This window comes from Leptodactylus fuscus, chromosome 10 (assembly GCF_031893055.1).
Source record: "Leptodactylus fuscus isolate aLepFus1 chromosome 10, aLepFus1.hap2, whole genome shotgun sequence".
Classification (NCBI taxonomy): Eukaryota; Metazoa; Chordata; class Amphibia; order Anura; family Leptodactylidae; genus Leptodactylus; species Leptodactylus fuscus.
The window spans coordinates 10,474,912-10,487,849 of NC_134274.1; the positions used below are offsets into that span (position 1 = coordinate 10,474,912).

General features: G+C 42.6%; 1 protein-coding gene across 3 annotated transcripts in view; it reads right to left on the reverse strand.

Moving 5' to 3' along the window:
* Positions 1-12,938, reverse strand: part of CRTAC1 (cartilage acidic protein 1) — a 310,217-nt gene that overhangs the window by 147,614 nt on the left and 149,665 nt on the right. For all 3 annotated transcript variants that reach the window (XM_075257862.1, XM_075257864.1, XM_075257865.1), the window contains exon 4: positions 3,924-4,060. In XM_075257862.1, the coding sequence (XP_075113963.1) occupies positions 3,924-4,060 (137 nt within the window). The remainder of the gene's footprint in view (positions 1-3,923; positions 4,061-12,938) is intronic.

The window sequence follows — 12,938 nt, forward strand, 5'->3', positions numbered from 1 at the left end:
AGTACAAGATAATACACACAGTGATGTCACAGTACAGGATAATACACACAGTGATGTCACAGTACAGGGATAATACACACAGTGATGTCACAGTACAGGGATAATACACACAGTGATGTCACAGTACAGGGATAATACACACAGTGATGTCACAGTACAGGATAATACACACAGTGATGTCACAGTACAGAGATAATACACACAGTGATGTCACAGTACAGGATAATACACACAGTGCTGTGACAGTACAGGATAATACACACAGTGATGTCACAGTACAGGATAATACACACAGTGATGTCACAGTACAGAGATAATACAGTGATGTCACAGTACAGGATAATACACACAGTGATGTCACAGTACAGAGATAATACAGTGATGTCACAGTACAGGATAATACACACAGTGATGTCACAGTACAGAGATAATACAGTGATGTCACAGTACAGGATAATACGCACAGTGATGTCACAGTACAGGATAATACACACAGTGATGTCACAGTACAGGGATAATACACACAGTGATGTCACAGTACAGAGATAATACACACAGTGATGTCACAGTACAGGATAATACACACAGTGATGTCACAGTACAGAGATAATACACACAGTGATGTCACAGTACAGGATAATACACACAGTGATGTCACAGTACAGGATAATACACACAGTGATGTCACAGTACAGAGATAATACACACAGTGATGTCACAGTACAGGATAATACACACAGTGATGTCACAGTACAGAGATAATACACACAGTGATGTCACAGTACAGGGATAATACACACAGTGATGTCACAGTACAGAGATAATACACACAGTGATGTCACAGTACAGAGATAATACACACAGTGATGTCACAGTACAGGGATAATACACACAGTGATGTCACAGTACAGAGATAATACACACAGTGATGTCACAGTACAGAGATAATACACACAGTGATGTCACAGTACAGAGATAATACACACAGTGATGTCACAGTACAGGATAATACACACAGTGATGTCACAGTACAGAGATAATACACACAGTGATGTCACAGTACAGAGATAATACACACAGTGAAGAGAAGGCCCTAGACACTTGGGGATAGGGACGCCATGACAGGGGGGAGGATTAGGGAACGGAGGGGGTTAACATTGAAGAGTGAGAGCGGGAAAAATGGGGGTGGAGTCAGAGGTTATTTAGGTTAGTGGGGGGGTTAGGCTGAGGTCAGTCTAGAGGTAACGGCGACAGAGAGTGGCCCGCCCGCCCTCCCCTTTTTTGCTGGAGGGTTGTGGTTTGTTAGGGCCGGGGGTTGTTGGGGGTTAGATGCCTATTGGCCAGTTGATAGGACCTCATTGTTGGTATGGGTTCCTTAGTGGGGGTTGTTTGATGACCGGTACGTCCTCTAATTGGGCTTGGGTCCCTTTAGGGGTCTGACTGGTGTTTAATCTAATGGTTGTTGACTCTGCCCGAGGTAGGAGTTATCGCGCCTGGGCAGATTGGGGGTGTGGCTTATTCCCAAGGTGGAATATGCCAGCATGTTCAGCTCTTATAAGGGGTTAACGTTACATCTGGTTATCTTATTGATTTTAAGGGGGGTTGTACTTTGTAGGCACCGCCTCACCCTTTACACCCCTTTGGGGCGGTGCTAGTATTTGCCGTTTGTATTTAAGGTTGTTAATAAAATCGGCCTTTAATTAGGCCATTTAAATCCAACAGGTGGTCAGTGTCTTATTGTTAAGGTATAAGGTTTAGCTTGACTTATACATGTGATTATTCGGAGAGGAACTTATTCCTCCTCCCCAGGTCATGTCACAGTACAGGGATAATACACACAGTGATGTCACAGTACAGGGATAATACACACAGTGATGTCACAGTACAGGGATAATACACACAGTGATGTCACAGTACAGGGATAATACACACAGTGATGTCACAGTACAGGGATAATACACACAGTGATGTCACAGTACAGGGATAATACACACAGTGATGTCACAGTACAGGGATAATACACAGTGATGTCACAGTACAGGGATAATACACACAGTGATGTCACAGTACAGGGATAATACACACAGTGATGTCACAGTACAGAGATAATACACACAGTGATGTCACAGTACAGGGATAATACACACAGTGATGTCACAGTACAGGGATAATACACACAGTGATGTCACAGTACAGGGATAATACACACAGTGATGTCACAGTACAGGGATAATACACACAGTGATGTCACAGTACAGAGATAATACACACAGTGATGTCACAGTACAGGGATAATACACACAGTGATGTCACAGTACAGGGATAATACACACAGTGATGTCACAGTACAGGGATAATACACACAGTGATGTCACAGTACAGAGATAATACACACAGTGATGTCACAGTACAGGGATAATACACACAGTGATGTCACAGTACAGGGATAATACACACAGTGATGTCACAGTACAGGGATAATACACACAGTGATGTCACAGTACAGAGATAATACACACAGTGATGTCACAGTACAGAGATAATACACACAGTGATGTCACAGTACAGGGATAATACACACAGTGATGTCACAGTACAGAGATAATACACACAGTGATGTCACAGTACAGGGATAATACACACAGTGATGTCACAGTACAGAGATAATACACACAGTGATGTCACAGTACAGAGATAATACACACAGCGATGTCACAGTACAGGGTAATACACACAGCGATGTCACAGTACAGGATAATACACACAGCGATGTCACAGTACAGGGATAATACACACAGTGATGTCACAGTACAGGGATAATACACACAGTGATGTCACAGTACAGGATAATACACACAGTGATGTCACAGTACAGAGATAATACACACAGTGATATCACAGTACAGGATAATACACACAGTGATGTCACAGTATAGGGATAATACACACAGTGATGTCACAGTACAGGATAATACACACAGTGATGTCACAGTACAGAGATAATACACACAGTGATGTCACAGTACAGAGATAATACACACAGTGATATCACAGTACAGGATAATACACACAGTGATGTCACAGTACAGGATAATACACACAGTGATGTCACAGTATAGGGATAATACACACAGTGATGTCACAGTACAGGGATAATACACAGTGATGTCACAGTACAGGATAATACACACAGTGATGTCACAGTACAGAGATAATACACACAGTGATATCACAGTACAGGATAATACACACAGTGATGTCACAGTATAGGGATAATACACACAGTGATGTCACAGTACAGGATAATACACACAGTGATGTCACAGTACAGAGATAATACACACAGTGATGTCACAGTACAGAGATAATACACACAGTGATGTCACAGTACAGGATAATACACACAGTGATATCACAGTACAGGATAATACACACAGTGATGTCACAGTACAGGATAATACACACAGTGATGTCACAGTACAGGGATAATACACACAGTGATGTCACAGTACAGGATAATACACACAGTGATGTCACAGTATAGGGATAATACACACAGTGATGTCACAGTACAGGGATAATACACACAGTGATGTCACAGTACAGGGATATATAGATATAAGTGCTTCTATTCTCTGTAAACCTGAAGCCGTTCTCCCTGTGCTCGGTTATACTTTATTCCTCCATTTTTAGCAATAAATTTCCGTTTTAGGAAGGAGACAAGGTAATATACGGTCACAGAGTAATCTTGATAACAAGTAACCCCTGAGGAAACCACATAAAACATTCTGCAACTCCTGGCAGACGGGAAATGCGATGGGAGAGGTGTTGGGATTTTTTATTTATTTATTTTGCATTGATTTCCTAAAACATTTTACGTACCGGAGGACAAACATCTCCAGAATCACGAGACCCCGCCTTACCTTTCTATCAATGCAAGCCACCGAGCGTCCAGCAAACCGATTGACAACGCCCCTACGGATATTGATGTCGTCGCTCAGTATATCCTCCCAGCGCCCATTCCGAAACTTAAACAGCTTGTCTGAGTAGGTGGCCATACCTGCAAAAAAAAAAAAAAAAATGGAGATGAAGAAGTAGAAAGGTGAAGGTTCTTCAGGATATTTGAGATGTTTTTGTTTTTGCTTTGTCGTGTTTCTGGATTTGGATCTATCGCAGGGACTCGGCCACCCCGGATCTAGGACTCCTCATCCGATCAGTAAATTCATGTAGTTGTATTGATCAGTAGGAATAACCGTTTTGGCCGGCACGCTCTAAAGCACCGGCCTGTCATTGTCCCCTCTGAGCTTACAAGTTGGACAATACAACTTCTATGGAACTTATAATTGCAACATCTTCTTCCTCGATTTGCAACGTGTTATCTATCAGTCTGTGGATATATTGGAGCCGTTACTTACCTGCAAGGTACAAATCTAATCAAACTCATGGGTCGGACCTTGCCCGTTGAGTATAACTCTGCTATATAATGCAAACCCACTGACCATCACATCTCTATATTACACCCTGCAACTGGTTTATTAACTCTTTCTTGCAATACTGAATATACACTTGATAAAAAATAAAATAAAAATAACGCACCCAGATTTTTGCTAAATTTGGCATGCAGGTATGTCAATCATTAGACACTTGGTTTTGCAACAAATGGGTGTAGAAAGAGTTTACACTGCTAATCCATAAAGGCTACTTTTGGGTAGTGTACCTCTTGACGAGAGATCATTGACAGACAGTCATGTCACTATGACACACTCAGACGTGTTGTCCAGTTGACAGACTTTGGACTGAGAGAAGCAGGATGGTTCCTTCACGAATTCCCCACCAGGAATAAGGAGTAGAGGTCACACATGGCAAGCAGGCTCCAAACAGCCCAGATAGACCACTACTAAAGGGGATCATCCACCAGCAACCATGAGAAGCCTTCAAAGTTTCATTCCCACCATCAGGACACAGGTGGCACCTTCAGAGTGCCCAAAAATCTTATACAAAAATTTCCCAACGTTATATCAAGAGCAACTCTCCATAGTCCTCTAAAAACTTAGCTGGACATTTTGCAGGGTCACTCATGTAATGGATAGCAAATATGAGAAGCGACTGGTCCTACCCTCTAATAATCCTGTAAGATACAGCATTTACAGATATGACTTTTCACTGAATTAGAAGTGAGATTCTGTAAATAGGGGGCGCTGTTGAATTGTGCTGTATGAACAATTGGACTGCAGATAGATAGATAGATAGATAGATAGATAGATAGATAGATAGGAGATAGATAGATAGATAGATAGATAGATAGGAGATAGATAGATAGATAGATAGATAGATAGATAGATAGATAGATAGATAGGAGATAGATAGATAGGAGATAGATAGATAGATAGATAGATAGATAGATAGATAGATAGATAGATAGATAGGAGATAGATAGATAGGAGATAGATAGATGGATAGATAGGAGATAGATAGATAGATAGATAGATAGGAGATAGATAGATAGATAGATAGATAGGAGATAGATAGATAGATAGATAGATAGATAGATAGGAGATAGATAGATAATAGATAGATAGATAGATAGATAGATAGATAGATAGATAGATAGGAGATAGATAGATAGATAGATAGATAGATAGATAGATAGATAGATAGATAGTAGATAGATAGGAGATAGATAGATAATAGATAGATAGATAGATAGATAGATAGATAGATAGGAGATAGATAGATAGATAGATAGATAGATAGATAGATAGATAGATAGATAGATAGGAGATAGATAGATAGATAGATAGATAGATAGATAGGAGATAGATAGATAGATAGGAGATAGATAGATAGATAGATAGATAGATAGATAGGAGATAGATAGATAGATAGATAGATAGATAGATAGATAGATAGACAGGAGATAGATAGATAGGAGATAGATAGATAGATAGATAGATAGATAGGAGATAGATAGATAGATAGATAGATAGATAGATAGATAGATAGGAGATAGATAGATAGATAGATAGATAGATAGGAGATAGATAGATAGATAGATAGATAGATAGGAGATAGATAGATAGATAGATAGATAGATAGGAGATAGATAGATAGATAGATAGATAGATAGATAGATAGGAGATAGATAGATAGATAGATAGATAGATAGATAGGGGATAGATAGATAGATAGATAGATAGGAGATAGATAGATAGATAGATAGATAGATAGATAGATAGATAGATAGGAGATAGATAGATAGATAGATAGGAGATAGATAGATAGATAGATAGATAGATAGATAGATAGATAGATAGATAGATTATATAAGAGCTGTATAGTATATAAGAGATAGATATGAGAGAGATAATCACATATGGCAGATTACTGGCACAATAACTGGTCTCGGCTACTTGTTTGCTCAGGTCTGACGCCGCCCGGCTGATGTGAAGAATAAATATTCATACCCTTGTCCTATAGGTTCTGCAGATTCCTCCCCACTGATAACTTCATCTGTCTTCTCAGGTGTAAACATCAGGAACATAACAGAAATAGAAATTCCCGCATAAATAGAATTATCTCCAGATTTCTCTGTTTCAGGCCGCAACAATGTATTCCTGGTCCTCGGTGTAATAGGAAAGGTGGAGAGGAGGAGAGAAGATAAAGCACAGAGATGAGAGAAGATGAAGGAGGGAGGAAGAAGGTAACGAAGAGATCCAGAAAGAAATCCTGAGCCGTAGGAAGAGAGAGACAGGTCAAGGATCAGGAGAGGAGAAGAACTAGGGAGGAGAGAGGGATGAGATGGAAAAGAGAAGGAAAAAGAAACCTAAGCTACAATGTATGGATGGGGTCATGTTCCTGATGGATGTGTAAAGGGGGCCCCAAACTCAGCACTAGGGCCCAAGAGCCTTTATGTATTCCCTGACTCCTCTACCCAGTAACATGTATAAGACTGGTCAGGGGCCCTACTTTGCTTTATCGTCAGGGCCCCCAGTGAATCACTGTATGACTCCATAACATGGACACCGACTGTCCACAATCCCTTTAAGTCTTAACAATAGCTCTTCACACACTACAGAACTGTATAAAACCGTCCGACGCCATGTAATTACCATCTCGCCATCGTTACGCCATATAATTAACAGTAAAACGGCGGCAGTCACAGCACAAAGCGCCCGGCTAATGGATCCATATCACTAAGCGCTCTCTAGTCTGACTTGCCAGTCACTTTTGCAGCTTGATCAGCCAAAGAGTAACAAAAAAACCTCAACATTTCATTGCTGTGAAATGCAAATCTATAGATCTGAATAAAACATGTCGATTGTAATTGGCGAGGTGACAACATTGTCTGCACGAGGAAGGTCAGAGCCCTGCTAAACCATTGTTTCCATCACATCACTTGTTAGTCACAGGGCCAGCGCCCTCCGCAGGCATATTAGCAGATGGTCAGATTGACATCATGTATCCACAAATATCCACAGATATCACTCATGTTTAGTGCTCAGTACACTGCCAGCCATATTCCAGACAGGGAGAAGGCACCTGACACCGATCGCTGCCAGACATATCATGTCACCTGGTCACCCCGTTATCATGGGCAGCCATTCACAATAAGCAGGGGTGGAACTAAAGGTTCGGGGCCCCATGCTCAACCTCTTCTTACAACCCCCAGCCACTTCCCATCATCACGTTTTAGCAACATTTACACTTCTTCTCTTTTCTTCTCTATCTGACCCAGACCGCCATGAAGACTTCTCCCCAACATGTCTGTGCACGCAAGCTTTCCTTCATTCCCATCCCCTCCCGCTCTCTTGTGCCATAGGCTCCCCCACAAATTCCCTCCTTAAAGCCCCATGCACAGACACCCCTTTGACTAGCAGACTCAGACGTGTGCATGGAGCCTTACTATATGCTGCTATTTTTCCCATTAAATAGATTCACTTTCTCCTTTCTGACAGCGGAAGGCTGTGCATCATAAATCTTATCACTCTTGCACACCAGCAGACAGGGGAAATAAATTTAAGATTCAGATATCACAGGGAATCAGAAAGAAGAAGAAGTTTACTAAGTTCTGGCATGTTGAGGGTGACCTGTGAGTCCCTTTGGCTTCTGGGCCCTGTTATGCCAGTGAGAAGGAGAAAACTCTTGTAGCTTGCAAGATGGAACAAGTCTGTGCACGACTACCTCCATATCTCTTGTGTATTGTCCCATCAGACACAGGGGTGTGATCATGCATGTCACGTCATTGACAGATAAGGCGGTGGGGTGGGGTGGGCTGTGCATGTTGGGTGACCCATTCCTAAGATTTTCTACTCTCTTGCCCAAAGCATAGTCATTGATAGTCGCCAACAGCCCTGAATTTATCAGGATTGTCTTGACATTTTAGTAACAATCCTTCTTAATTGTCCTTTACCTACCTGAGAAGGAGCGTTCCTAGCCAAGATGGGGAGGAAGGTTGCCTTGTGTTCCTACCTGGATCCCTCACTGGTCTCCCCTTTCTTATTGACTGAGACGGGTCGTTGTTTTGGCCCCTGCCTGGCTGAGTAGACATCTCCAAGCATTTGCCGTATGTTGGGATCAGTGGTGGAATCGGGACTGGATCGGGACTTGCGACTAATATTTCTTTTGTTACACCCGGTATATTTTTTATCCCCATAGAAAACCCCCTTTAATGAATTTATTTTTTGTAACGTATTTTTCTTCCAGATCGGCAGATTTCTAGAATCCCTTCTAAGACTGTTGCACATCATTGATATCACTTTTGCCTGCGATGCAAACCACGGAGCGTCCACTTACTAAGAAAGAAAATTGTCATTCCCAACGTAATGAAAGCGAGCAGGAAAGCAAATATACCATATGTAATTCATTAATTCCTCTAATAACTTCATTAACGTAGAGCTCGGCGCCAGATGTGAGCGTGATTGGCGCACCACGAGATCGGCTCCAGGAATTTACTACCCAGACACTTACACAATATAAAACGGGCTGTAGTCTTATTGGGCCCAAACACTCATCTCATTGTGGATTTTTTTTTTATCATTTTGACTTTGAAGTAGAGACCATTGCGCCATTTTTCACCATTACTCGAGTGTGTCCTCTTTTATGCTATATAACTGGTATGGAGAAATCGGTATACAGGGCAGAATCAATACTTAGATCAATGGCCCCTCCAGGCCAGGGGGCCTTCAGAGATCTTCAAGAGAATTTCCAGCCCTATACATCTTAGGGGTAAGATCGTGGTGACTTAATATGCAGGATCTTGTATCGGCCACTCCACCATCCTGCATGATCACAGTAAGCTATATATCGAAAGTGATCCATCTTTTACAGACCCTACTACATTGTCTTGCAAAAGTATTCATACTCGAACAATGAGCGAATGAGCGAACAAAGAAATATTCCAGATTCGATATTGGTTTCGAGTAGAGCCTCAATATACGACTACTCGGTCGAATATCGAATCCCATTATAGTCTATGGGAAAAAATGCTCGTTTCAGCATCATGAAGACCAAGGAACTCACCAGACAGCTCAGATATAAAGTTGTGGAGAAGTTTATAGCAGGGTTAGGTTATAAAAACATATCCCAATATTTGAGCATCTGTTCGATCCATCATTCAAGAATGGAAAGAGTATTCTACAACTGGAAACCTACCAAGACATGACTGTCCACCTAAACTGACAGATCACTGAGCAAGGAGAGCACTGGTCAGGAGAACAGGAAATCCCCTTTAATTCTCTACGCAAACTTAAAGGTAATGTCTTGCTTCAATTTCAGTCTGGAAAACAGAAGTAATAAGTTTGCTCTTTAATAAAAAAAATTACACCCTTTAATAGTCACCGCTCCACTCACCGCTCCACTGATTCCAGTTTTTTTTTTTTTTGTTTTTTTTTGGGGGGGGGCGCACTAGAGAAAAAATTCCAACTGTGCCAGAATCAGTGGAGTGGTGCCTATTAACAGATTCAAAGAACTGGCGTTGGTGGAAGTGGAGAAAGGTCATCTTTATAATTCACCGATTGCGAACAAAACATCACAAAAAAGGTCACGTCTCCATGGAATGGTCCCGATCACCTGACGTCATGACTTTTTAAAATTCACGGCTCAAAACTTCCATCTCATTGAAAATTCTTGAGATGATATATGATGGTATGACTGTTCCACCCTCTAATTTTGGTGATATCATCAAGTACGTAATAGCTCTTAGAGATCTTGTAGGATCCATGTTATGTAGAGATGGGAGAACCTCCCAAGATTTGTTCATTTTCGGGTGGTTTGGGTCCCTGATTCACTTCGTCGCATAAGTTCAGTATGGGCCAGAAGTGAAATTATTATACTCCAGGAAAGGGAGATATAAAAAAATAAAAATTAAATTAAATTCACCTTTCCTCAACTCTTATGTTCCACTAGATGCTGCTTAGGCCTGCGATTGGTCCTCAGTGGTGAACTTGGGGGCATAACATCACCAAGAGAGTGTCGGACTCAGCAAGGAGGCCCAAAAGAGATGAGGGAAGGTGAGTATAATTTTTACTTACCTCCCCTGGGCCTCCACCTATTAAGACATCCCAGAGTATAATAACTTCACTTCCAGTTCTATTCCAAATTGTTCAACCTGGACACACCACATCATTTTCTGGACATTGCACATGGCTTCCACTCCGTTCCTTTTTACCTCCCTACATCTGATGTACTGATGAAGGTCCATGGGATCGAAACGTTTTTTGGTGGATGCTTATGATTGTGGATGTAATAAATTCATCACATTTTGGAAGTCTATATTGAATGCTGGAAATCTCTTATTTTAATTAGGGACCCAAGCCACCCAAACCTGAAACCAACCAAATTTTTAGCCATGCCCTAGTCACCATTGAGGAAAGTCATTGGCTGTAGCCAGTGGCGTAACTAGAAATGGCGAGGCCCCGTGGAGAACTTTTGAAATGGGGCACCCCTTCCTGACCGACACCGAAGACCTTGGCCCCATAGTGGCCCCAGTACACAGACCCCAGAGTATAATAATCGGAGACCCAGGGGAGATACAGGCATAAAAAAAAGTTACTTACCTGTCTCCGGCTTCGCTGCAGTCTTTGCTGGTGTTGGCCATCTTTAATAACGCACGGCTGTCACATGAAATTTCATGCCCTCCCTCCATCTGGCCCCAGTTTCATGTCCTCCCTCCATCTGCCCCCAGTTTCATGTCTTCCCTCCATCTGCCCCCAGTTTCATGCACCCCCTCATCTCTACCCCCATTTTCATGTCCTCCCCTCCATCTCTGCCCCCAGTATCATGTTCCCCCTCCATCTCTGCCTCTAGGTTAGTGTTGCTCCGCAATTGCTCCACACCACACATACATACACACACACTCACACACAGACACACACTCTCCATCCTGTATCTCACACCCCCCCTCCCGTGCAGTACCTAGCACCACATTTCTCCTCTTCATCTCTTCCAGGACTGCACGGGCTATAAAGACAAGCCCACCTAGTCATGTGACGGCTGACATCACACACAGGTCCTTCAGCACAAGCTTTCCCCCGCTCTTATCGCAGTTACAACATTTTGTCTGTTATAAGAGCGGGGGAAAGTTTTTAATAAGTAAAACACTACAAGGAGCTGCGCGGGACAGCAGTATAAATGCGGGACATGCAGGGAGCTATGCCGTTACCGGCTGGAGTAACTCTAGCCAATAACAGCCTGTTAAGAAAAAAACACCCCGCAGGGGTAGCGGCTGTCGCTGGGCCCCCTAATGTCCCGGGCCTTGTGGCAGCCGCTACCACTGCTACCATGGTAGTTACGCCCCTGGCTGTAGCTGTCACATGACCTTGAATGGGACACCCCAGAGTATAATAATTTACCAAAATGCCGTGGCCGCTTTAGTGCATCTGGACTCAATCGATCAAAAATAATTTGGTAAATTCGGGTCAAACCCAGATGGTGTCAAAGAAGTTTGCCCCTCTCTATTCTTCTGCAGCTAGCATGAGGCCCTAAAGGCGACTTCTATCTTCTAGCTAGGTTCTAGAGTCCTATCACATATTCTATTACAAGGCAACAAAACTAGATCAGGTCTACAAATCCCCCACCCTACTCAATCTTACAGTACGTCGAGAGCGGTGGGAGATGTAGAAATCCCTTTATAGACCTGAACCCTTCGCTCCGTCTAATGCTCCCGTTACAATCCATCAATACGGATCAATTAGTCATGCCTGTCCTATAAAAGCCTACAGCGTATACATTAATATTAGAGATGAGCGAACACTAAAATGTTCGAGGTTCGAAATTCGATTCGAACAGCCGCTCAATGTTCGTGTGTTCGAACGGGTTTCGAACCCCATTGTAGTCTATGGGGAACAGATACTCGTTAAGGGGGAAACCCAAATCCGTGTCTGGAGGGTCACCAAGTCCACTATGACACCCCAGGAAATGATGCCAACACCTCTGGAATGACACTGGGACAGCAGGGGAAGCATGTCTGGGGGCATCTAACACACCAAAGACCCTCTATTACCCCAACATCACAGCCTAACAACTACACACTTTACACACTCAATACCACCTCTCTGACAGTAGGAAAACACCTTGAAACATGTGTATTTGGCACTTGCAGTGAGGAGAGCTTGTCACCAGCAGTGAATTTGGCCCTTGTAGTAAGTTGAGGTTGGCACCAACATTTGTTTTGAAAATCAGGGTGGATTGAGCCTCTAACCAGCAGAGTTTGGGCAAATTCATGGTGGAGGGAGCCTCTAAAAACCCCAGTTTGGACCAATTCATGGTGGAGGGAGCCTCTAACCAGCCCAGTTTGGGCAAATTCATGGTGGAGGGAGACTCTAAAAACCCCAGTTTGGACCAATTCATGGTGGAGGGAGCCTCTAACCAGCAGAGTTTGGGCAAATTCATGGTGGAGGGAGACTCTAAAAACCCCAGTTTGGACCAATTCATGGTGGAGG